The sequence below is a fragment of the Mustela putorius genome, unplaced genomic scaffold, assembly GCF_011764305.1.
Source record: "Mustela putorius furo isolate JIRA1106 unplaced genomic scaffold, ASM1176430v1.1 tig00000151_pilon_pilon_pilon, whole genome shotgun sequence".
NCBI lineage: Eukaryota > Metazoa > Chordata > Mammalia > Carnivora > Mustelidae > Mustela > Mustela putorius.
This window is the reverse complement of record NW_025421296.1, coordinates 7,007,725-7,035,604: the sequence shown is the minus strand read 5'-3', so window position 1 is coordinate 7,035,604 and position 27,880 is coordinate 7,007,725. Positions and strand designations below refer to the sequence as shown.

General features: G+C 39.8%; 1 protein-coding gene across 2 annotated transcripts in view; it reads left to right on the top strand.

The window, feature by feature from the left end:
- RAB2A (RAB2A, member RAS oncogene family) overlaps nt 1-11,678 on the top strand; it is an 89,680-nt gene extending 78,002 nt beyond the window's left edge. For both annotated transcript variants that reach the window (XM_045075761.1, XM_045075762.1), the window contains exons 7-8: nt 8,247-8,315; nt 10,358-11,678. In XM_045075761.1, coding sequence (XP_044931696.1) covers nt 8,247-8,315; nt 10,358-10,453 — 165 coding nt within the window. In that variant the 3' untranslated portion in view covers nt 10,454-11,678. The remainder of the gene's footprint in view (nt 1-8,246; nt 8,316-10,357) is intronic.
- Nucleotides 11,679-27,880: the final 16,202 nt, after the last annotated feature.

Below are 27,880 nucleotides of genomic sequence, written 5' to 3'. Positions count from 1 at the left end.
GACCATCATCCGTTTCTCTATCCCTTACTTGGCAATCACCCAGCAGAACTTGGATCATCCAAGCCAAACTAACTTTGAAATTTGCATCCGCTTTCTTTACTGAACTAAGGGAGCTAAACATTCTTGGAGAACGTCCTGCTAATGTGTGCATATCACACACTGACATACTCATGCACTTATAGTGCATAGTCACAATTATCTAGATCACCAGCTGCCAAGACTTTCCACCTGTATCTGATATAAGCATTAGAATTCCATGTGTCTAAAATAAACTCTTCATTCTCTCCTTGAAACCTGATTTTTTTCCTTTTTATTTTTCTTAAAGATTTATTGGTTTGTTTTAGAGAGCGAGTATTAGCAGAGGGAGGGGGAGAGGAAGAGAGAGAGTCATACTCCCCAATGACCATGGAGCCCAACACAGGGCTCCATCTCACAACCCTGAGATCATGGCCTGAGCCGAAAGCAAAGAGTTGGACGCTTAACTGACTGAGCCACCCACGTGTCCCCTCCTATTTTATTTATCTCAATTCATAGCATACCCTCCCATGTCAGGCATTTTAGCCAAAAGTAGAGTCACCCTTAAATACCTCACCATTCTTTCCCTGTTATTTACCAAGTCCTGTTAATTTTTCCAAAGTAGATACTAAGTTTGATCTTGCTTTCCATTCTTGTTGCCACAGTTAATTTGTCGGGCCTTCATTTCTTATGTGGATTATTGTTTTAGACTCTCTACTGGTCTCTGTGTTGCCACCCTTGCATCCTTATAAATTCATTATAGAATAAAATGAACACATAAAATAAAAGAAAATTCCTTTAAGCTGTGTTAAAGATAAGTGATCCTGATAAAGGGAAGGTAAATGTGGCAGAGTGTTAGTCCTGCTGCTCTTGCTTCTGCTGCAGCTATGTGTGGTCTGGGACAGATCATTTCTTCTTCTGCAGCTCAGTCCTGTCTATAAAGTGAGAGTTACTATAGACCAGATTTAGCAGTGGACCTCTTTCTTCTAATGAAACACAGGAAGCCGTGTGAAAGAAAAGCAGAGTGGGATGCCATGAAGATGAGGGGGAAAGAGCAGTTTCATTCTCCTTTCACTGGGCTCTCCCTCCTTCTCCCTTATGCCCTACAAGGTGTCCATGAAATACAATTTGAAAGCTATTTATTGTATTGGATGTTGTATGTATCTTTAGTTTCTTACTGAAACTAAATGAGATAGACTCAGAACGTTTTATTTTTTATTTTTTTTTTTAAAGATTTTATTTATTTATTTGACAGACAGAAATCACGAGTAGGCAGAGAGGCAGGCAGAGAGAGAGGGGGAGGCAGGCTTCCCGCTGAGCAGAGAGCCTGATGTGGGGCTTGATCCCAGGACCCTGAGATCATGACCTGAGCCGAAGGCAGCGGCTTAACCCACTGAGCCACCCAGGCACCCCGACTCAGAACGTTTTAAAGCCACAGAATTTGAAGGAGTTTGTGTTTAAACTGCCTAATCTTGAGTTCTAGTCTGATGTTCCTTTCACATGACTTCCCTGTCTTTGCATAACATTTAAGCCTTATCTTACTGTATTTTCAGGGCTCACTGTACATGTTGTATGTTGTTAATTTATTTTTTTAATGTTCATTTTTTAAAAATCAAGATGCTTTAATTCACTGAAGAATGGAGATAACCATTTTTTTACCTTTCTTTTTTTAAAGATTTTATTTATTTGAGAGGGAGAGTGAGAGACAGCACAAGCGGGATGAGGAGCAGAGGGAGAAGCAGACTCCCTGCTGAGCAGGGAGCCTAGTGTGGGGTTCTATCTGGGACTCAGGGATCATGACCTAAGCTGAAGGCAGACACTTAACCAGCTGAGCCTCCCAGATGCCCCTTGATCTTGATCACCATTTCTCTCCTTTACTCTGCTGTGTTTCAGGACACATTCGCATTTCACATGTGTACGTTCTTCTCTGTTGCTCCCCACACGTCATCGCACTCACACATTTATGATGCTGAAGGCTAACAAGCCATGAGTGCTTACTACTTGCCAAGCACCATTCTCAGTGCTCTACACGTTCATCCTCCCAACGATTCTGTGAAGTAGGCATTAATATCATCAGTATCCTCATGCTACAGAGACAGTAAGCAGTGCGTCCAAAGCAACACATCTAGTAAGAGGTGGTGCTAGAGTTAGAACCTAGACAGTCTGGTTCTAGAGCTCTACCCTTGGCCATTCTGCTAATAGTATAGGGAGAATGTCATCCCACAGTTCTTCTTGGAAGCAGATGAAAGCAAATTAAAGTTAATTTTCTTATTTTTACATGTATTTTGAATTTCTTTCAGAAATCATGAAAACCTGTGCAAATTACTTAGCATGGTAAATATTGGTTATTATTAGCATCATCACATGGACACCTGTAATGTTCATAGCATTGATTAGGAATTGAGAAGAAAATTAAACATTTTAGTTACCTCACATTCCCTAGTTCTAAGAAAAAAACTGAAGAATCAACTGATTGCACAGCATATTTTGCTGTCATCTAAGATGTTTATTTATTTAAAGACTTACTTTTATGCAGTCTCTGCACCCAGCATGGGGCTTGAACTCACAACCTTTTGATCAGGAGCCACATGCTCTACCAACTGAGCCATCTGGGCATACCCCTGTTCAGGATGTTTCAGTGAAACTGAGATACTTTGATTTGTTTTGAATTCTTACCTATCAGATGGTATAGTTTTTCTCTTGCCACCAGGTGGCAGCATGTGACATAAAGAAATAACAAATCTTTTTACTTTATTGTCGACAGTCTTCAGTATTTTGCTTTAAAAACTGTTAAACTATAATAAAAATGAAACTTTGTTCTGTGTTTGCCTCTGCCTCTGTTCTCTCTCATTGGCTGTGAAGGAATGCCCCTGAAGCATTTGATGTCCTTGGCCTACATCTAGACCTGCCTCAGTCCTGCCCTGCACACATTCTCCCTCTGTCAGTGCAGAAAGTGTCATTTTCCTGCATCTTCAACAGAGATTTAAGCCCTTGTTCTTAGATTCTCCCAACTGAATTGTTTCAGTTCAGCAACAATAGGAACTATCCTCCTCTTCCCTATTATCTTCCATAGGACCAGGGAAGTACTGAGTCTAAGGTAACAATTTAACAGCTGCCACTGGGTGAATGACACCTGGCAAGATAGGCGTCAGCTAGTGTGTTGAATATTTCTTAGAATTATGATGCATTTTGTGGTTATGTTTATTTTAATTTTTGCTAGGGAAGTCACTGAAAATGGACTTAAATTTAGGTATTATTAATGCCAGGGGCTGAAAGATTAGTGTCTGAGATAGAGGGCAATTAATGGCTAATGAAGGTAAAGAACTGACCGTGGCAGTTCATCAAAGTAGGGCAAAGGGGAGAGCTAATGGTAAAATGAAGAGAGAGTCAGGCCTCTCTGATCCTGGAGTGCAGTCCTGCATGGGAAAGCAAGAGGCTCACAAATTAAGTTGGCTACACAGAAATCTATTTCTACTTCATAATTGTGGATCTGCCTAGATACTGTTTGTTCCACAGTGTGAATAATGAAATCTTCTGACATCGGTTTCTCAGCAAATGTTTTTTCCTATTCTGTAACCTATTAATATTCAGATTTGATTGTATTGGTGGAATATAGAAGTGTACAGTGTTCTTGCTTACAGTTCTGACTTATGTGGCAAAAAAGAGGGATCTTTAGGTTGTCATGCTTTGACAGTATTTAACTAATGCTAAAAATTTTCTGTAGGTGTGCCATCAACTTGCTTCATTTTTCTGATAATAAATAAGTGTTCAAGGTAGATTAATTTACTGGGTTGCAGCCTCTCTCCTTAATGACATGGACCATCGTCATTAGCACTTGTACTCTTCCATGAGGAGCTCTGAGATGTCCCCAAGTTTGCTGTCCCCACACCTGCCGCCGTATGCAGGCTCCCCCATTGCCTCTGCCCCTAATACTGCTTGTGTTCATCCCCGCCTACCACTCACAGACATGCCCTCATGCATGCTTCCCTTTTCCTCCCCCCCCCAAGATTTTATTTATTTATTTGTCAGAGAGAAAGAGCACCAGTGGGGGGATGGCAGGCAGAGGGAGAAGCAGGCTCCCCTGCTGAGCAGAGAGAGAGCCCGATGCAGGACTCAGTCTCAGGACTCTGGGATCATGACCTGAGCTGAAGGCAGATGCTTTAACCATAAGAGCCACCCAGGTGTGCTTCCTCTTTTCTTTATCCTACCCCCTCCTCAAAAATTGTTTCTATAGCCTGGAAAATAGAAGAAGTGAAACTGGTTTAAATTACATTTAGAACTGGAAGGAATTTCAAGTTAAGACTGTCCTATGAAAACAGGAGAGCTTTAGTGTAAAGGCTTTGTGGTATCTAGTTAAATTGTTGCTCATTTCTTCATTGTTGTCTGTGTGTTCTAGAGGTGTTTCATGTTGTTATATTGCAACCTTGAAAAATATATGTGGGGATTGCTTTTTAGTGACTTGAGTGAAATGAGCAATTAAAATTCTAGCCAGTTATTGTAAGAGGTATCTCTTACCCTTCTGAGTTCTTGAAATGCTTGCAGCTCTGAGGGACAGATACTGTTTCTAACACCCAAGACTCTTCTCTTAGAAGTTTCATCTAATCTCTAATAAGCCTTAACAATATTTGTTTAATGTTCATTGTATTTGGGGATTCAACAGTTTCAGTCGATAGCCACAGGCTTTTAAAACATGTGAACTAATTTCTGCATTTGTCACATCGGCCTTTAAACTAAGGCCTCATTAAGATTGATAATAAATCACTTAATAATACATTTTAAATATAATTAATCTTGCCATCATGTAAACAAAACAACCTGTTTAAATACTATTATCTTTTTAATATGCCCAATGGAGTAGAAGATATTTTATTTCAGTATTTTCAGTATATAATCATTAGTTGGAAGGCAAGTAAATATAGCATTGTCCAAAGACTATTTCATGGGGCACTTGGGTGGCTCAGTAGGTTGGGCCCTGGCCTTCGGCTCGGGTCATGATCTTAGGGTCCTGGGATCGAGCCCCGTGTCAGGCTCCTTGCTCAGCGGGGAGCCTACTTCTCCCTCTGCCTCTGCCTGCCTCTCTGCCTGCCTGTGTGCTCTCTCTCTCTCTCTGACAAATAAACAAATTAAAAAAAAAAAAGACTATTTCATTGAGATGATGAGAATTATGAATGGAAATATAACTATTTATATATTTCAATTTGTAATGAAATTAATTGCATGTCATTCTGATATAAAATACACCCTTTTTTTTTTGTAAGATTTTAAAATTTATTTATATGACAGAGAGACAGCGAGAGAGGGAACACAAGCAGGGGGAGTGGGAGAGGGAGAAGCAGGCTTCCCTTGGAGTAGGGAACCTGATATGGGCCTTGATCCCAGGACCCTGGGATCATGACCTGAGCCAAAGGCAGATGCTTAACGACTGAGCCACCCAGGCACCCCAGATATAAAATACATCTTAAGTCCATTGAGTACAACTGTTCTTAAAGGTACTTAAATATTAAGTACTATTCAGTACTACAAAATTAGTAGTGACTTAAAAATCTTAATATCGCATAGCTTTCTTGAGCCAGTTTTTAAAATGATTCATCAACAGTTTCGCAAAAATGTCCATTTTTGTACATAAATTGGCACATTTAGTGTCTTTTATAATACAGACTCTTGTTTAGGGACGCCTGGGTGGCTCAGTCATTAAGCGTCTACCTTCAGCTCAGGTCATGATCCTGGAGTCCCTGGACTGAGCTCCACATCAGCTCCCTGCTCAGTGGGGAGCCTGCTTTTCTCTCTCTGCCTGCCTGCCTGCCGCTCCCCCTGCTTATGCTCTCTGTCTTTCTCACTGTCAAATAAATAAAAATTTTTAAAAAAATGCTTGTTTATATGAAGTTGTAACTCCTTTATGGAATCTTGTAGTTCTGTCTGATGTTCTAGGGAGATGTATACATGCAGGGGCCCCTTTAAGGATTTCGAGCCCTGTGAATTTATGAATCTGTTGACTTCAATATTTAGTTAGTCCGGGTTCTGAGACCATCAACCGTAATTGACATATTATTGGAAATAAAGTTAAGTTTTCCTTTATTTATAAGGGTAACTTCAATTTTGAGGAATGTGAATCAATTCGGAGTTGGCTGGAAGCCAGTTTTTCCTTCACTGTAACTCCAGCGCACACGAAAAGCACACTCGCTTCCTAAGTGCCTTGTGAATCTGCAGTGATTAATTCTTCTCATTATTTTGCTGCAAATTCTCATGACCCTCTCTGATGATTCGATCAGCCACTTAGAGTTTATGCATATTCATATCTCCGCGCCCCTGCCGTAGTCACTCACGTCTCCACTGCCGACTGGTATGTTCTTGGTGCAGTAATTGAGCTGCGGTAGATTGATTACTCTGGGGAGCTGTAAGGCCTTTAAAGGTGAAAACATATCAGTCCTGTTAATTAGGAAACAAAAGCTCCGGTGGCAAGTTCAGCCGAGAAATGTTTCCAGTGTGGAAAAGATGAAAAGTAGGATTGGTTCCTTTCCATGAACCTGTTTACTTTATAAATTTGGACTTAAATCTGTGGTCATGCTAGCAGAGAATTGCCTTCTTTTATGAATTTTCAGAGAACGCTTGCTGAAGGGGCCCAACTTAGAAAATGAATGCTGTTATCTGTGCTTTCTCAGATGAGATAGTTTAGAACATGAATTTATGAACACCTTCGGTAACACTGGCACTATTCGTATAAAACATCTCAAAATTTATTTGCATTTGTTTGTGTTTTTATTTTATTTTATTTTATTTATTTATTTGACAGACGGAGATCACAAGTAGGCAGAGAGGCAGGCAGAGAGAGAGAGAGAGAGAGGGAAGCAGGCTTCCTGTGGAACCAGATGTAAAAAAAAACCTGGACCCTGAGATCACGACCCGAGCTGAAAGCAGCAGCCCAAACCACTGAGCCACCCAGGCGCCCCTGTTTGTGTTTTTAGTAATCTTTACCGTCACCATGGGGCTAGACCTCACAAACCCAAGATCAAGAGTCACATGCTCTCCTGACTGAGCCAGGTGCCCCCTAATAGCTTACTGTTTTACGTAGAGAATCCTTGTGGATTCATTTGGTGTTTAGAGGCTTAATTTGATCAGTGTTTTAACACTGATTTTTATTTTTTTTTTTTTTTGGGGTCAGTTTAGTAGTATGCTACATGGGAAAAGGGTGAAACTTCATTCAACACAGCATAAAAATTGAGCTGCTTTTTATCTCTTTATCATAAGCATCCTTTGATTCTTTAAACTGTATATTAAGTAATACATTGCCCTGGTGAAAAGGATCGTGTATGGAACAGTGGTCTCTAAGAGTAACCTCGTTTCAGCATGGAAGTTCATGCACTGTATCAAACTGACATCTTTTTTCTTATGTGTGGTATCCCTGCCTGCCCCCTCCACTGATGAATTTTTCTTTTGGGATATAGTTCATATGCCATAAAATTTACCCTTATTTTAAAGAATACACATCAGTAGGTTTTAGTATATTCACAGAGTTGTTCAACCATCACCAATATCTGACTCAGGAACATTTTTATCACCCCAAAAGAAACCCCATACCGCATTATCAGTGACTCCCCGTTTCCCTAATCCTTGGCAACGGATAATCTCTTTCTATGGATTGACCTTTTCTGGACATTTCAATAAATGGAATCATGCTATGTTGGTTTTTTTTTTACATCTGGTTTCTTTTAGCGTAATGTTTTCAAGATTCATCCACATTATAGTATGAATGAGTACTTCACTTTTTTTTTATGGCTGAGTAATAATTGCACTGTAAGGTTATACGACCTTTTGCTTTTTACTCATCAGTAGATTAACATTTATGTTGTTTCCACTTTTTGGCTTTTGCTGCTGATAATGAACATTCGTATACGTCCTTGCCTTGTTCTTGATCTTTAAGGAAGCTTTCGGTCTTCACCACTTGGTATGATGATAGCTGTAAGTTTTTCATAGATGCTGTTGAGGAAGTCCCCTCCTAATCCTATCTTGTTGAGTGTTTTTATCATGAAAGGTTATTGGATTTTGTTAAATGCTTCTTCTGCCTCTGTTGAAGTGATCACATGGTTTTTGTCCTTTATTAATTAACATGCTGTATTACATTGGTTGATTTTCTTACATGGAACATAATGAAATTCTACAGAGTTTTTACATAATGTTCTTTTACTATTGTGATTTTAAATAATTTGAATCAATTTCTCTACTTTATATTTTAGGCATTTATTAATACAGCAAAAGAAATTTATGAGAAAATCCAAGAAGGAGTCTTCGACATTAATAACGAGGTATATATACATATATATATGTACAAATAAATATTATTGGTTAATATTAATTTAGAGTTGAATTTTAATTATGACATGGATTTAGAAGTTTGGATTTTTTGAAATTCTTAAAAATGGGTCTGTGATGTCCGTTAACACATTGTTAGTTTATAACCCTCTAACTGAAGATTTGTTCAGTGTTCTATAGTAGGTAAATGTTTATGTTCTAGTAGGGCATCACTTTGTGAAAATGGATTAAAATAAGTGACCATTTATTGCACACACTGCAAAAAAAAAGATAAACCCTCCAAAAAGAGAAGAAAATCCACTTTCATCCATGCGTCCATATGGTGTCCTCTGCTTTGGGGAATAATCTTCTAGTGTGTAAATGCACATACTATGTTACTAATGCACAAGGCTCTCTCTATTGTCTAGCTTGAAAGAGGGAAATACCCAATTTGGAAATGACTCCCAGTATAGCATAGCATGTTTTCAGGAGACTAATATATGTACTTGGCAATTGGCATTGTTTTTGGTTTTGTTTTTTTTGTAAAATTATTTGACGAATATGATTAGGATGAAATGTAAAGCTTTGAAGCATATAATTCAGTGTTTACCAAAAGTTATCCTTCTGACCTAACTCCCCACTATGCACTTATTTATTTCAGAATGTTTATGTGTATATTTGGTAGATTATTTACTTTGACATAAATATCTTTGCCATTCCATATTGAGACTTGGTGCTCCCAAGAGAAAAACCCTTATCCCTCCCACAGTTGCAATTAGGAAAGCACAGTGTTAAGAATCCTTTATTGTGTGTGTGGCTCCTGGCCTGTACATACATGAGGCTCTTCCCTATAGGTCTCAGTATTCCTTGCTAAAACAGACAGCAGTCTACCTAAGATTTCCAGAATGTACTTGATTTTCTTGTTTCTTTTAATTTGGAGGTACTATATTTCCTAAATCCTATCTACTAGGCTTCTGTGCGGCAGATTTGGAGTTACTTTAAAGACAGCAGTCAGAGACTACTGCCAGATAACTGGAACAGTAATTGGGCCTTCGTTTAAAAGGGAACACTCACTGTGTCTGTCTGGTTTCATATAGTAGCTGACTGCTTTGCTGTGTGCGGGGCCTCTTCGAGTGTAATGTGCTGTCAGGAGCCAACAGGCCGTGCGATTTATTTGGCCCAGTGCCAAGTCTGACTCCTTGATTCCTCAAGAAGTTGCTACCAGCCCAGAGGGGGCAAAACCAATGAGCCATAGGGCATGCTTTTTATTAAAGAGGAGTCAAAAGAGCGAGAAGAAACCACATCAGCTGCTGTCAATACTGAGCGAGTGCCAGAAGCCCCCAGGCTACTACCGGGGCAGAGCAACTGCCAAGCACTATAAAGCTGAGATTTACTGTGACGGAAAGTTTCCTTCAGAGCTTAATTTCTGAAGCTACTGTATTACTTTTCTCCAAGTGTTGTGTTTGTAGGTAAAAATCCACTTGAGGGAGTGAGGGCTGAGACAGAAGTGTGAGTTTGATGAATGAAAGAACTACTCTGTGTGTGGGTTCTTGGCGAGCTGCCATGTCTTTGGGGATCATAGAAATTATTGATGACACAGAACACTCATATGCCCTTAGCCCGCGCAGCTGATTCAACATGGGGCAGAAACGCCGTCTAGAGAAAAGCTTGGACGTCATCTTAGAGCAGTACAGGGCTGTGCGTATTTTTATCCTTTAAAGATGACTTGCAGTAATCGTTTTAAACAGCGTCTCCATTCTGGGAACACCCCGCCAAGCGGCACTTCGGGTTCTGTCTACTCATAAGTACCTGGGAGGATAAAGGATTCTTTTCAGAAAGATTTCCACAGTATTATTTTCAAAAGGAAGGAACATCCCCCTCAGAGATACTGTTGTAATGGCGGCAAAAATCCACTTAATGTCTTTTTTTCCCCCCCAGTCATTTGTGGAGAAATTATGTCATTAAGAATTCAATAGAGTTCTTTAAATTTAGATAAACTCTACTATCTGGTTGGGGCCCGTTGACATTTTTTATTTCTTTACCCTTTCTCTTTCAGGCAAACGGCATTAAAATTGGCCCTCAGCACGCTGCTACTAACGCCACACACGCAGGCAATCAGGGAGGACAGCAGGCCGGGGGAGGCTGCTGTTGAGTCCGTTTTTACTGTCTCGCTGCCCAAATGTGGCTCCTCACTTCCTCTTTCACTCTCTCCTCCTGCTCAGCTGAGACATGAAGCTATTTGAAATGGCTTTATGTCACAGGAGACTTTAATCCTTCAAATTCTTGTATAACTTTGAATAAATGGTTAATGTTCACTTAAAAAAGACAGATTTTGGAGATTGTATTCATATCTATTTGCATTTGATTTCTAGGTCAATTGATGTGATTATTTTTGTTAAATGTTGTCTTGTGCCCTTACCTACGAACTGAACTGTATTAAACACTACAAAGTCATCTTGAGTATTTTAAATCAGTTTGTGTGGTTAGGTTTCACACCTGTGGTGACCTAATGTTTAATATTCTAGAACTGTCCTCAAAAAGTTTGTCAATTTTCAAGGCTGTAAGGAAAACCAGAAGGACTCTTTTAATTCTGTATTTATCATTTACTTTCTGTATATACAGTTTAACCTGCTTGGGTGTACTTTGCCAAGCTTGAATTCTTTAATGCATTTGCATAAATTCTATACTGTTTAGAGCTTAAAGCTACAGAAGCATTGTTAGGAATTGCTTGGACACTGAATTTTAAACTTTTTGACATTGTTAACAAGCATGTTCATCTTTTCTTGTCACTAGTCCAAGAAAATATGCTTAATGTACATTACTAAAGGCTATGTATGTGTTAACCTGTTTTAATGCCAAAAGTTTGCTATATGTCCACAGTTTCTTTAAGACCTCTTCAGAAAAGGATTGTTTGCCTTAATGAATACTGTTGGGTACAAACACAGTATAATGAGTGAAATGGGCAGAAGCAAGAACTCCCTACACCTAAGCGACTCCCAGAAGAATGAATGTCCACATTTAGATGGCACATTATGAGGACTTTAATCTTTCCTTAAACACAATAATGTTTTCTTTTGCTTTTATTCACATGATTTCTAAGTATATTTTTCATGCAGGACAGTTTTTCAACCTTGATGTACAGTGACTGTGTAAAATTTTTCTTTCAGTGGCAACCTATAATCTTAAAATATGGTAAGCATCTTGTCTGTTTTGAAGGGGATATGACAATAAATCTACCAGATGGAAAATCCTGTCAAAAGTAGAAAAGCTTTAGTAATTTACTCAGTGTGGTGGTTTTATCCTTTTTTTTTTCCCCTCCCTTGGTCTATAATGAAATTGTTACAGCAGTGCAAAATAAAATCCTATGTATAAAAGTGTTCCTTTTTTATTATGACCACATCATTTAAAAAAAATTTTTTTTAGTACATCCACATGTATTTATTTGAGCATATTTTTAAAGGGTCAGCATGTTTTAACACCTTTTTAAAAATTTTTGCTTAAATGTGATCGGACTTAACAATATTGAAATCCTTTTTGTGACGGATGATGTAAGCAAGTATTTCCTGCCTTTCAGCCAGCATAAAAGTGCATTCAAACTAGAAGAAGGTTTGTAAAGAAGTTCTAAGTTTGAAACTGCTTTCAGTTCACTCACTGACTTCAACCTTCTGCGGGTCTTCCTTGAAGATTCAGCAATACTCTCGTCAGAGCCCTGCCATTACTCTTGTGGGAAAACACCTAATGTCATCTTAGGTTTGTTTTAATGAACCCCCTGTGGCAAGAGGGAAAGGTGAGAGGAAACCAAGTTTCTTGAGGATTGTTATTATAAACTTGTCTCTCCTTAAAGTGGTCATATAAAATTCACTGTCATTAATGATGAGTAAAAAATGTTGAGACAACCAAGACTTGTTCTGCTCTGTACTGGGAAGAGGGTGCTTTTTTGGAAATTGTTATTTTGAAACCGCTGTTAACTTTACCCAAAGTTCAGTGTGTTTCTTTTCCATCCATCTCCCTTAATTCTTCTATAAATCAAGTATAGGAGGAGAAACAAATGGTAAACACAAACAGTAGCGGACTAGCACATGTATTTTAATACCCTAAGAAAAGACGGAGCCCTCCTACAGGCCTTACCACAGGACCCTTAATCTGCTTCCAACTTGGGCAGCAGGGTGAGTAGTAGACTTCTCTATAATTCATTACCACTTCTTCCACAAAGCTCATCTACTATTAAAGAATATGTATAATGAACCCTTTACATTGGTTGACAAAGAAAACAGTATTGGCTTCTACTCTTTGTGCATTTTATTCCTATATTCCTATCATAAATACTATAATATTGGCACCTGTAATTGAATCTTTAATACTATAATTGAGTCTTTAATTGAACTTTGATCAATTTCTGCAGCATCTGTGGACACACTTAAGAGGAAAAATCAGTCACTAAAAACTAAATACAACTTTTAATGTCTTAACATGTAGCATTCCAAAGTTGTAATCTTCATAAAGACAGTGTTAATATTTGTCTTCTGAATTGAAGACAACTGAATCGGGAGCAAATTTTTGAAAGAGTAGCATATAATTTGGTATGTAATTCAAACAACATGGGAGCTAAACCAACACTTCATACACAGTTTGTTTTTCATTTTAAAATAGCCTGTTAACAGGAAAATAGCCCTTATTTGTCCTCATAGTCAAGAGGGGTAGAAATGTAAATGATACCAAAGTGTGTTTAATCACTCCAGCAGTGACTTATGTCTGGCTTTGGCACACATTAAATATTCTCTCATAGGTAGTTGAACCCTTTCAAAGCTCAGTACTAAGATTGACAGGATAGGGTTTGACTATATAAGCTAAAAAAATAATGAAAAGAAAATCTTGTTTCATAATAAACAAGAATTGACTACAAAGAGACTGAAATACCGACCTGTATATCTTAGAAAAAAGAGTTTACGTGTGTTTTGGTGTTCAAATGAAAATGGAACCTAGCCCCATGGTAGAGCATTTGATAATTACATTGATATTTACTAGATAATAGTACTTACTTGGTTGAAGTCATGATGGGAAGCTTTAAAGGGCCAGTATGTTTATTTCAGTATTCAAAAGGTTTTTAATATCATGAGCCCAACTCTTAAAATTGAAGGATGAAGGATGAAAGTCCTGATGAGGGGGGAAAAAAAACCAGTTCACCCTTAAGATTCTTAAGTATCCCTAAAATATAAAAATTCAAGCATACAGAAATAAAACAGGAAATATTTCTCACCTGTGAGACTGGAAGATGTTTAAAGTATGAGAGCACATTCTGTTGGTCAAACACTCTCAGATATTGCCAGTGGAAGTGCAAATGTAATGTGTTGCTGGAGAGGAACTCGGTCATACCTAAGATTGTTGTTTGTTTTTTCTTTTTAAGATTTTTATTTATTCATTTGCCAGAGAGAGAGTGCTGTTGATCCAGCGATCTCACTTCTAGGAAAATACCCTGATGATAACCTTGCAACAATGCAAAAGCACATAGGCATGAAGTTGCTCATTGCAACATTGGTTGTAATTGCAAAATAATTGGAGATGACCTAAATGTGCATAGAATGATTGAATAAACCATGGGACATCCACCCAAGGGAGCCCTACACAGCTGTACAAAGCATGAAGAAGAGCTCTATGAACTGATGTCATTTCCAAGATATATGAAGGGAGAAAAGTGAAGTTCAAGGGTGTCTACAGGTTACCATAATGGAATCAAGAAGGTAATATAAGAAAGTATGCATGTATCTGCTCATTTGTGCAAAAGAAACAAGCAAGAAAACTAAAAAGACTGGTTACCTACAGAGGGTGAGTAGGATTGGTATAGAAAGTAAGGAGGATTGGGAATGGGGTATTTGGGCTAAGTGACCTCTCTTTCAGTAAACATTTTTCTTTAGTCTGACTCAGAACCATAGTAGTGTTTTCAGTACTCCAAAAATAATTAAAACCAACCATGATGTTCAGGGAACTTGGAATGAATGACCCTGCCTATATTACAAATGAGTGACATTACCACACTGAAGGGGACAGGAAAGAAAACTAGCATACAAGCAGCAACTTTGGGAAACAGGTTATGACTCTATAAGGCTAAAGATAATTGCTATACACAATTGTGTTGTAGGTAGTAGAGATGTATGGATTAGCAATTCTAAAAACACCTTTAGCATATTTAGATTGAGCCAAATAAATATATTGTGGATAATGAAAGGTCCATAATGAAAGCAGGTTTTCATTATTGAATAAAGTCACAAATAAAAGTTGGGAAAGACTAGAATGGACCCTGTGGTGTTGGATTGAAATTGGAGGTGTTAGGAACTCAACGGTTTTTCTGTGTATGGATGCACAGAGAAATACAGGTAGATGAGTGAGAAAATACACCTTTCCTAGTTTTGTCTACTCTGAGAAGGGCCCAAAAGTAAAGACACCCCAGCAGCTGTGAGCACACCTAGTACGCAGATACTGGTTTCTAAATATCTTCTATTAAGGGAACTAGGGCACCCTGGAGAAATGGTTGATTCCAGGGCTGGGGCAGGAAAGTCATAAAATAAGTCCAGAATATCTTGATGCCAGAAAAATAAGGGAGTGCTCATAAAATGACGGGAATGGAAAGGGGGGTATTACTAGGGACTCAGGCGCCAACTTAATGCTTCTGATGGCCAAATCGGGAATGCTTTGAAAAAAGTAACTCGTGTTAGTAGTAAGATCGTAAACCATGGGACCAAATATCCATGGTACAAATGAATAATGGCATAAATAAATGAGGGAAAGAGGCAGCTTTTCCTTACAGTAGAATACCAATCAGTGGAGCTAGAAAGCATGATGCAAACAAAATCCTCAAAAACACAGTAACTGTTAAAGATAGGCATCATTGATGAATGTTGAATGCAATGGGCAAAAGAATGACAAGAAATAAGATATGTACGTAGGCTCAGTGTATCCCCATAAGATATTGTTACAGAAGGAAAAATACTAACTTGATGGTTAGACATTTTGGCACCACCTTAATCAAATGATCAAGATGTGAGGACATCATGTACCATTGATGGGATGTGCTGAGAAGGGCAGGGTTCTGTGGGATTCTTGCCAAAAAATGTACAACCTTAACAAAATCATTAGGAAACCTCAGAAAAACCCACACTGAGGAACATTGTTAAAATAAGTGACTAGTGGGGTGCCTGGGTGGCTCAGTCAGTTGAGCTGCTGACTCTCGATTTAGGCTTCAGGTCATGGGATTGAGCCCCATGTTGGGCTCTGCTCTGCTTGTCCCTCTTCCTCTGCTCCTCTCGCCACACCTGTTCTTTCTCCAGTAAGATCTTTAAAAAAAAAAAAAAAAAAAAGACTAGTACTCTTCAAAAATATCAAGGTCATGGAAGATAAAGAATGAAAAACTGGCACAGATTCAAGGAAACGTGACAACTAAATTCAGTGTGGGATGCTGGGTGGACCCTGGAGGAGGGTTCTGATGAAGGAAGGGTGTGCAGGGGGCTTCTCTGGTACTAGCAAGATTCTTTTCTTTTCTTTTTGTTTAAGATTTTATTTATTCATTTGCCAGAGAGAGAGAGCACGAGCAAGGGGAGCGACAGAGGGAGAAGCAGTTTTCCTGCTGAGCAAGGAGCCTGATGTGGGACTCGATCCCAGGACCCTGGAATCCCAACCCGGCCAAAGGCAGACACTGAACCAAGCGAGCCACTCAAGCACCCCAAGATTCTGTTTCTTGACCCAAGTTGGGGGTTACATAGATATTTGCCTTACGATTTTTAAACTATGCTTATGTGTTTTACGCACGTTCTGATAAGATTTTGTCTCATTAAATGAAATTGCTGCCATATGAGCTGTCCTCAAAACAGAAATATGTGAAGTTTATCTTATCCCTTGGTAATGGGTTGAATTGCACCATCCCACCCCCAAAAGAATATACTGAAGTCCTAATGCCCAGTATGTTAGAATTTGTCTTTATTTGGAAATAGGTTTATTACCTATGTTAATTAGAATGAAGTCATTGTGACTGGGGTCCTGAGAAGAAGATAGTCATGTGAGGACACAGAGACCCAGGGAGAAGGCCACGTGACGGTGAGGGCAGAGGCTGGAGTTCTGCAGCCTCAAACCAAGGAATGCCGGAGATGACCCCCAAGCCGGCAGAAGCCAGGATGAGGCAAGGAAGGGCACCCCTCCAGCATCAGAGGGAGTGCAGCCCTGCTGACATCCTGACTTGGAGCTTAGTCTAGCCTTCTGAACTGTAAAAGAGTGCGTTTCCATTTTCAGCCATGCCCTCTGTGGCCCTTTGTTACAGCCCCCCTAGGAAATTGACACATCCCTTATATCCTGTGAATGGGGACATATTTCGAAGTCTGAAGGTCTGCGTGCCTTCAGTAAAAGGTAGCATTGCATCTGGCGGCTGATGGGAGGGTAAGAGCTGCTTCACCACCCAGCCTGTGGGGAGTTCGCCCCCGGAGAAACATTCATCTCCAGGGGCTATTACATCTCCCTGCCTCACATTAACTTAATCTGCACATCAAGATGCTATTCGGAACATGAAAGATTTGTACACATTAGACTTTCTTTTTTTTTTTTTAATATTTTATTTATTTATTTGACAGAGATCACAGGTAGGTAGAGAGGCTGGCAGAGAGAGAGAGAGAGGGAAGCAGGCTCCCCGCGGAGCAGAGAGCCCGATGTGGGACTCGATCCCAGGACCCTGAGATCATGACCCGAGCCGAAGGCAGCAGCTTAACCCACTGAGCCACCCAGGCGCCCCCACATTAGACTTTCTTGATAGGACATTGGAGATAGAATATTTATCATTCCTTTCGCCAGAAATTTAGCTCCAAATCCCTGCAGGTGTCAGAGGTATACAGCTCTGATCTTCGGATGGGGACTGAGGACAGAAGGCTGGCACCTAGCTAGAGGCTGAGCTGGCCACCAGAGAGCAGGCCTGCCGCAGTCTTATACATGACAATTTTGCATTAAAATAGCCACATTCCAGTCCCCAGGAGCTGCAGCTGCACGGAATTCACATTTACAGGAACTTGGTAAGTGGCCACAAAGTCAACCCTACACCACGTCTTTTAACATATGCCTGTGCGTGACTTGGGAGCTGCTGGTGTACAAGTTAGCCAGACCCCGCATCCTCTTTCCAATTAGTATAATAAAAGTACTTATCGAGGACTGTCATCATAGATCGCTCGGTCAGAGACTGTGGTCCCAGAGTCACCTATTCCTAGGACCTGTCCAAAACTCACAACCTTTTTTTTAATGTTATGTTGTCCAAAACCTTTTTTTTTAAATGTTGTTGTCCAAAACCTTTTTTAAATGTTATGTTGTCCAAAACTCATGACCTTTTTTTTCAATGTTATGTTGTCACCATACAGTACCTCATTAGTTTTTGATGCAGTGTTGCATGAGTCATTGGAAACAACAACCGTAAAGGACAGTGAGCTTATTCTACTGACCAGCCACATCACAATGGGCAAAAGTATTTATGCAGAAAATGGACATGTTAGGGATGAAAAGCAAGGATTATTATATAATCCTTGGGTGTCATTAACAAAGTATTAAAGACTGTGTGCTTTAGGAGCACCTGGCTAGCCCAGTCAGTGGAGTGTGCAACCCTTGATCTCAGAGGTTGTGAGTTTATACCCCATGTTGGGTGTAGAGCCTACTATGAAACAAAACAAAACAAACACCCAACGACAACTGTGTGGTGGTGGCTAGAAGTCTGAATTCAAGATGAGAGCAGGGTCGGTCCCTTCTGAGGGCTGTGACGGGGGGATCTGCTCCCAGCCCTTCTCCTTGGCTTGGAGAAGCCCCTCTGTCCCTGTGCCTCTTCCCATCATCCTCCCTTTGTGTGTGTCTTTGTATCCGCATTGTCCCTTCTTATAAGGACACCAGTCATGTTGGATCAGGGCCCACCCCTAAGACCTCGACCTCAAATTAACTGGATTACTGCTGTAAAGATTCTATCTCCAGATATGGTCACATTTTGCCATACTGGGATTTAGGATTTCAACCTACAAGTTTGGGAGGTAGGAGAATTTAAGTCAGAGCATAACAAAGGTGGTGGTGGAGTATGGATTTAGAGAGTAAGAGAAGCACTTAGCTCTTTAATCAGCCCAGTATGTGCTGATGATTAAGCTGGGATTTGGGGAACACCACACGGGACATGAAGCCTGCTATAAAGAGACTGTAAAGAATGCACCCTCCATGTTTCTTATGTTTGTCTGTGTCTACTAAATCTAGAGAAAACCTCAGTGCGTGGAATTCTCTTCCTGATTCCAAATACCTCACTACATAATCAAGACCCACTGGGTTCCAGTGGGTCTTGGAGTCATGGAGGCTGAACTCCATGACTCCTCGGATCTGGCGTGTGTATGTCTCTGTTGGGGTCAGCTGCTCCGAGGGCCTCGTGTCATCCGGTCAGGCAGCATGGCCCATCTGTGTAACAAAATTCAGCACACGACGTGCAGTGGTGCTGTGCTTTCCAATTCTTGCTTCCCACTCCTTTCTTAGCCTCAATACTGTTTCCTTCCTTCCTTTCTCTTTCTTTTCTTTTTTATTTTCTTTCTTCCTTCCTTCCTTCCTCCTTTTTCTCTTTCTCTCTCTCTTTCTTTCTTTCTTTCTTTCTTTTTCTTTATTTCTATTTCAGTTTTATTTTAGGGGCGCCTGGGTGGCTCAGTTGGTTAAGCACCTACCTTTGGCTCAGGTATGATCCCAGGGTCCTGGGATGGAGCCCCATAATGGGCTCCTTGCTCAGCGGGGAGCCTGCTTTTCCCTCTGCTGGCCTCTCCCCCTGCTTGTGCATGCTCTCTCTCTGACAAGTAGGTGAATAAAATTTTTAATTTTTTTAATTACTAAAATTATATATGTACATCGCTACCAAAAAGTTGAATAGTACTAGAAGACTTAGAGTAAAAGGAACCATCTGTTCTCCGGCCTGTCCCGAATTCATAAGCAACTCTCTGGAGTTCTCAGCCCTGCCTTCAACTCCTCCTTGGTGCCCATATCCACGATCAACCTCCAGCTCCTGTGTGAGGAGCCATGGAGTTTGGACCCTCGGCTGTGCCGTGCTGAGAAGGGACATGGAGCCACCTTCCATGGTGACTGTGGCTCGCTGTTCACGGACATTTCCCTCTACCAAGTCCCCATGGTGTTGGCATCTCCTCTCCTCCTTGTCTTTGTGTATTTGTATATTATATTCCTGTAATGGCATTTATTGAGGTCTTGGGAGGGAGATAAGGTCATGTGCTCAAACCACCTTGCTGAACTAGAAGTCCAGGAAGTTTCTTTAAAACAACAGCACTGTCTTCTTTTATAACTTGTTAAAACACAGAGTTTGCTGCAAAAAACATTAAGAAAACAAACAAAAGACGGAAAATTAAAATTAGTCTCCACGTTCGGATTCCCCCCAAGCCAATTCTGAGACAAGATTGAGGTGCAAGGAATTTGAAGAGGTAGTGCTCCCAGGAGCACAGTGAAGGTGTGCAGAAATGAGATAGCGAGAGGACGAGAGACAGTCAGCAGGGGCGCCTGGCTAAGCGTCTGACTTCAGCTCGGGTCATGATCTCCAAAGGAGCCCCCCAACCAGTGTTGGGCCCCACGCTCAGAAGGGAATCTGCTTGTCTCTTTCCCTCTCCCTTTCCCTCAGCCTCTCTGCTCATGCTCTCTTTCCCTCTCTCTCAAATCAATAAATAAAATCTTTAAAAAAGAAAAAAATCTAAGGTGCACTATTGGATGCATTACTTCTATGGACTGCTATGGGTAACACAGGACTCATTCCCATCGAGGACCCTCTAGGAAACTGACAAGAACCCACCCCAGCAAAGGGTGACTTCCGTCATTGGTGGGAGTTGCTCTGGGGACATCAGCTCCCTAGCACTCTCTCCTGCCCCGCACAATGCCAGACATGCCCTTAAGCAGCGAGACTAGGAAACTTAGGGCCCGAGATAAAGGACTGCAAATGAGGACGTGCGTGTGGAGACCAGGGCACCAACAGCCTTTGTTCAAATGACCTAGAATCCCAGCCCCCAGAGAAAACAACTTAACATCTTGCTGTGTTTCTCTCCAGTTTCTTTCTGTGAGTATACATACGTATGTTCTTTTATGAAAATAGAATCATATAGCTCATACCACTCTTTTCACCTATTCTGTCGTATGAATTTTCCATTGTTACTAACTAAGCTCCTCAGTTGTAATGATTAGGAATGTGAGCTCAGGAGCCCCACCGTCTAGTTCCGATACAGGCTCTACCACTTACTAGCAAGGCTTCGGACACCCTCATTCAGGTTCTTCATCTGTAAAATGGAAGTGGTAAGTGCCCTACCTCATGGGGGTGGGGTGGGGAGGTGAAATGCTCTATTACCTGGAAAGTTCTTAGAGATGGACTTGGCACATGGTGAGTACTCAATACATGTTACCTCATTGATTTTATACATATTTTTGATGACTGTATAGTACTTCATTGTGCAAGTGTGCTATAATTTATCTATCCTCTCCTTCTGCTGACTAGGTTTATAAATAATTTAGACAAAATAATCATGATTCTGTTAACGTTCTTATAGCTAAATCTTTAAACACACAAACAGTTATTTTTTTTAAAGTACATTCTTAGGAGAGGTACTGGTTCATAAAGTATAGATATATTTTTTTAAGATTTTATTTGTTTATTTGTCAGAGAGAGAAGAGAGAGAATGAACACAAGCAGGGGGAGTGGCAGGCAGAAGGAGAAGCAGGCTCCCCTCTGAGCAGGGAGCCTGATGTGGGACTTGATCCCAGGTCCCTGGGATCATGACCTAAGCTGAAGGCAGATGCTTAACCAACTGAGCCACCCAGGCATCCCAAAGTATACATATTCTTAAAGATTCTATATATGTAATTTCTCTCCAGAAATGTATCAGTTTAGGGGCACCTGGTTGGCTCAGTCCACAGAGCATGTGACACCTGATCTCAAGGTTGTGAGTTCGAGCCCTGAGTTAGGTGTTGCCACTGCTTAAAAACAAAATCTTTTATTTATATAAATAACAACTTATTTATGTAAATAAAAAAATAAAATCTTTTATTTATATAAATTGATACATAAAAATATATCAATTTATATTCCACCTAGACCTCAAGAGTGTCCTGTTTTCTGTACTGTATTACCAGCAATGGAAATTTTTATTTAAAAAAATTTTTTTGCAACTTGATGGGGCACCCCCAAATTTTTGGTTCGTGTCATTTATTGAGCAATTCATCTTTCCCCCATTACATCTAAATGCTTTAATTTCAGATGGCAAAAATTTTATATGCATGTTTGGACTTGTTTCTGACATTTTTATTGTGTCACAGATTTCTACATTTCTGTTACCACTACCTCTCAAACCCCTCCAATTGTTTTTTTTAAGATTTATTTTTTTATTTGAGAGAGAGAGAGAAAGTGCATAGGGGAGGGGCAAAAGGAGAAGAATCTTAAGCAGACTTTGCATAGAGTCCGGAGCTCATGAGGGGACTCGAACTCACCACCCTGGTATCATGACCTGGGCAGAAACAAAAGGCGGGTCGCTTAACCGAATGTACCATCCAGGTACCCCAAAACCCTCCAAACTCTATTGGAATTTTTTTATAAATTACACTTAATGTATAGTTTAATTTGGGGGAAAGTTGATCCTGTTCTGATATTAAATGTTCCCATCCAGAAACAAGTTATGTCTATCTGTGCAACAAGGACTTTTAAGATAACGATGTTCATTCTAAAAATATAATTTTGAGGAGCTCAATTTTTTCAAGATCTAAAATTAATCTCACTTCCACATTTTCAAATTCAGTGCAACTTAAGGGAGGAAATTTCTGCCCATTTTGCTCTTTGTTTGGCCAATCTAAGACATTTCACAATTTCTACTAATTTTTACCATTTCTCATCTACTTTTCTTTTTCAACTGCTAGTTTTCTCTTCTATACATCTCCTAGTTCTGTATCCTAAAAAATAGCCTTTCTCTTCTTTTAGCTGTAAAATATCATCCAAAAAGAAACAGCAAATGTTCACTCTGTATGCATTTCATTCAATTCAATATGAGTGAACATTCTGCAAATACTGAGTATTTGCCAAGTAAACAGAGTAAAACCATATTAATATGCTACTAGATAACATAATGTGATATTCTTTCATATTTAGCATCCAAATTATTGAAAAATAATGACTATCAGGTCTTCGCCTGTGGCCTAATACTCAAGTTTACCACATGGTAGCTTGCCCAGCAGCCTAGCTCTTGTTGACCTTGTCCTCAAGACAAATTGCACTTGATGGGCTCCACGGTCTACTCCTTCCTTAGAAAAGCTGTAAAGATGTGTTCTTTCTGTAGACTGCCCAGGGACATACCACGTCCCCTTAGCCCTTCTTTCTCCTGCCTGTTTTGGCACCTCCTTCCAACCTTCTCAACCCTTGTGGACCTGACTTCCTGCCACTCCCTTCCTCAAGCTTCTCACTGGGTCCCGTGGGTGTTTCTTGCAGCACTACACAAAAGAGCAAAAAGTTGGAAACAACTTAAGCCTATTAATATGGGAATTTTCAAGTCAAAAAATTTTTAAAGATTTTATTTATTTATTTGACAGAGATCACAAGTAGGCAGAGAGGCAGGCGGGGTGGTGGGGGGCGGGGAAAGCAGGCTCCCTGCTGAGCAGAGATCCCACTGTGGGGCTCCATCCTAGCACCCTGAGATCATGACCTGAACTGAAGGCAGAGGCTTAACCCACTCAGCCACCCAGGTGCCCCTCAAGTCACATTTTAATCTATTCTGCAAATGACCAGCAGTGTGATCTCGATCAAGCAAGTACTTAACCTTTTTGTAACTTAGTTTCCTTGATAAAAATGGGGATCCCAGTAATGTCTACTCCATGGAATAGTTGTGATGATGAAATGGTCTAATTTTTATCAAGCACTGGAAGGTTACCTCATGCACAGTAAGCAGGATATATTTGTTCATTCAATAGAAATGAAAAAAAGAAGAAAAATTATGGAATACGAAATAATGGTTAAAAAATCAAGATTCTACATAGATGTATATGGCATATTATTAAATAAAACCATTTATATAATATATAAATCTATACAAAGTATATTGTTGAGTTAAAAATGTGATGGAGACTAATATATGTATTGTGATCACGTACACATATATACATTGTATATGTATGTATCCCACATACAGAGGAAATTAGCTAGAGAAATACATCTCAACTTTTGACTATAACTAATTTCTGGATGGAGAATTTTTTTTCTTTAATTCTTTACACTTCTACACTGTTTGAATTTTTAAATCATAATATCACATTAATGTATGACTTATGCAAAAGAAAATTACATTAAGAGAAAATACAAGCAAATAGTCTGGACAGACATTTCACAGAAGAAGAAGTACAAATAGCTTCCAAACTTATGAAAATACATTCAAGATCAGAAAACTTAAGTTGAAACAAAGAGATACCCATTTTTTGTCTTTCAAATTGGCAAAAAATAAAAAGGCTTAATAACATCCAGGATTAAGGATTTACTTGTTCACGAAATGCTGATGGAATTTAAATAGGGGAAATTGTGTATATGAGTGTGTGTATGTGTGTGTGTGTGTGTGTGTGTGTGTAAAAAATGACCAGATGATAACAATTTTATTCTTCCTAATTTACAGAAGTTTTAGCACAAATGCATAAAGATGATATATGAATATATAGAATGTTTATATAAACATAACTTCTAATGCAAAACTGTTTAAATTTCCACACTAAGAGAAGGGCTCAACTAAGGAATACAATCCAGCCTTTAAAAAAATAAGGTTTAGGGACACCTGGCTGGTTTAGTTGGTAGAGCATGTGACTCTTGATCTCAGGGTTGGGAGTTTGAGCCCACGCTGGGTGTGGAGATACCTTAAAATTAAAATCTTTTTTGAAAATAGTTTTTAGGGGCGCCTGGGTGACTCATTGGGTTAAAGCCTCTGCCTTTGGCTCAGGTCATGATCGCAGGGTCCTGGGATCGAGCCCCGCATCGGGCTCTCTGCTCAGCAGGGAACCTGCTTCCCAGCCCCCGCCCCCCCCCACCTACTTGTGAACTCTGTCAAATGAATAAATAAAATCTTTTTAAAAAATAAATAAATAAAGTTTTTATGCACTAAGCTGAAAGTTCATAATAAAAAGAAAACAAATCATGCTAGCAGGACAATAATTATAGGATTCCCATTTCTGTGAAAATAATGACAAAAGAAAACCCTACTTCTGTGTAGATATGTTTGCAAAGCATGAACAAATGCTGTCAAGCTTACACACAGACTGAGTGATGGCCGAGGCAGGGAGTGGGAGCAGGAGAAATGCTGCTTATGTCACCCAGGTGCGCTTCGAGTACTCTTGTGTGTTCTTGAATTTTAGAAGTTGTAGGGGCTTTTTAAATCAACATTTCCCTTAATCAATCTATGTGTAGCTATATTTTTATAAATAACAGTGTTAAAAGGGATGCCTGGATGGCTCAGTCGGTTAAGCGTCTACCTTCAGTTCATGATCCTAGGGCCCTGGGATGGAGTCCCACATCGGGCTCCTTACTCATTGGGGAGCCTGTTTCTCCCTCTGCTGCTCCCCCTGCTTGTGCTCTCTCTCTCGCCTTCTCTCTCTCTGACAAGTAAATAAATAAAATCTTTTTCAAAATGACAGCATTAGAGGTGCCTGGGTGGCTCAGTCCTTAAGTGTCTGCCTTTGGCTCAGGTTATGATCCCAGGGTCCTGGGATCGAGCCCCACATCAGACTCACTGCTTGGCAGGAAGCCCGCTTCTCCCTTTCCCATTCCCTCTGCTTGTGTTCTCTCTCACGCTGTGTTTCTCTCTGTCAAACAAATAAAATCTTTAAGAAAAAAAAATTTTTAAATGACAGCATTAAAAAGCAAATGTGGGGAGGAATATATGAGAATCTCAATATTTTTGTGAACGTAAATGTGTTCTAAAAAATAGTCTATTTTTAAAGCCAAATGACCAAAAGTTGTGCTAAAAACATTTTTTTAGCTTTGTGTTGCGATGTGAAATGCAGTTTCCTAAACTGGCGAGCTGATATCAAGAAAAAAATTACACGTGATGTAGTATTTTATGACAAAATGTTGTGCTGTATTTTTTTTCTGGATTCAATTTTGACATAAAGGGAAGAGTTTCTTGAAGGAAAAGTATAAATGTTAAACATTTGCTTATCATGTGCTCCTTAGCATTTACCTATATAAGTTGAACATTTATCTTCACACAGAACCTGCATAGAAAAGGTTATAACAGCTTTGTTCATGACTGCCGAAACTTAGAAGCAACCAAAGCGTCCTTTAATAGATGAAAGGAAACACAAATAGAGTCCGTCCAGATGATGGAATAATATATAGTCCGAGAAAAAAATTGAGCTTTTAAACACAAAAAGACATGATATCCACATATAACATAGCATATACATTAAATGTATATCACTAAGTGAAAGAGAACAATCTGAAAAGGCCACATACTGTATGGTTCCAGCTATGTGACATCCTGAAAAAGGCAAAAGCTATAGAGTTGGTAGAAAGATCAGTGGTTACCCGGGTTCAGCAGGAGGGAGGGATGAATAGGCAGAGCACAGGGGGTTTAGGGCAGTGAAATCATTCCATAGGATACTACCATGGTGGATACACGTCATGCTACATTTGTCAAAACCCACATTCTTGATCTCGGTTGTGAGTGAGCCCCACGTTGGCTGTAGAGATGATTTAAAAATACAATCTCACGGTCCTGGGATACATTCCCACATCGGGCTCTGCTCTCCCTCTACCACTCCCCCTGCTTGTGTTCCCTCTCTCGTCGTCTCTCTCTGCCAAATAAAGTACAATCTTTTTTAAAAAATAAAAATAAATAAAATCTTGAAAAAAAAAAACCTCACAGAAGGTACACCACAAAGAGGGAAGCCTAATGTAAACTATTGACTTTACTTAGTAATTATGTATCAATATGCATTCATCGGTTGAAAGAAATCATCACATTAACACAAGATGGTAATAATAGGAGAAATTGGGATGGATGAAGACATATACAAAAGCTTTTCTAAAAATCTAGAACTAGGGACTCCTGGGTGGCTCAGTGGGTTAAGCCTCTGCCTTCAGCTCAGGTCATGATCTCAGGGTCCAGGGATTGAGCCCCGCATCGGCCTCCCTGCTCAGTGGGGAGCCCGTTTCTCCCTCTGCCTCTGCTCTTACTCAGTCTCTATTGAATAAATACATAAAATCTTTTTTAAAAATACACTTAAAACTACTTTTATTTTTTTTCTAAAACTGCTTTCTTAAAAATGTCTATTAATTTCAAAAAAGTATAAAGATTGAGATCAACGCTTCCCACCCCATGTCCTGGTTGGAGAGCCATCGACAGAGAGCCAGTAATTCATCACAGCTCAGCCGCCAACTCGGTTGAGGGACATGCCCAGATACTGGAAGCATGAAGAAGGAAGCATGCAAATGGCAAACAGATTGAACTGGTTTCTTTGCATGAACAGAAATCCTATCAAAGAATTACAATCACTCTCCTCTCTGCTCCTTAAGGCTGCTTGCATCTCACCAGTCATCTCTCGCACTTGTAGTCAAATCTGGACCAAATTCTATTGTCAGGATCTGCTTCTCACCAGACATGAAGTCCTTCATCTGGTCTGGCTGGCGTAGCCTCTGAACAGTCCTGGTGTGGCTGGGCAGTTTCTAAGGGCATGCCCACCTTGTACCCCTTGTGCCTGGAGGACACCGGGGTCCTCTGGGATGGCTGGGACATCCTCTTCCTTTAGCTTCTGTTGGCTTCTCCCTGTTCAAACGGCTTGGATTTCCATGTCCCAATTCCAGATTCAGTTCAGTTCCCACAGGAATGTAAGTCCAAGAAAGCAGGGAATGGTGTTTTCATCGTTTTGTTCTCTGATGTACTCCTCATATCTGGAACAATGCCTCATTCATGAAAGGAGTGTGGAAATACTTGAAAAAAAGCAAGAGATGAATTAAAAAAAAAAAAAAAGGAAAAACATACACACATTTTTTTTTTCTTAACTGTTCCCTTTTGGGAAAAGCTCTCTTTTTCCCGAAGATTATGTCCTTCTTACTTCTTTGGTGTTAAAAATGGTTTTTCTCAAGTAACAGCAGTCGCCTCTGTGGGAGAGATATTCACCTTGCACTGTCATCCTCCGTAACTTTCGGTTTTACCTATTCAGAAATAAATACATACAAATTAAAAATAAAATCACTGATGGCAATTTTTGCACATCCATAATTGGCAGAATAAAAATGTATTAATTGCAATCTTATATTAATTTCCTAAACTTATTTAACTTTTTAAAAATTAAGAGCAATCCACCCCAAATACCAAAGCACTGAGCACAACTTGGCTCTGAGTATTTGATGAATGAATGAACCATCTCAATTTTGAAATGGTCGAGGTTAGTGTGTAGTTGTCACGACAATAAAACTTTCTGTCATGACACTGTGAAGGGCTCTTGTCACCTGTCACTATACTCTAACAACCAGTTCCTGATTGCTTTCTCCACAATGAGGGTCTCCTGCTCAGATTCATTCTTACACACGCGTGCA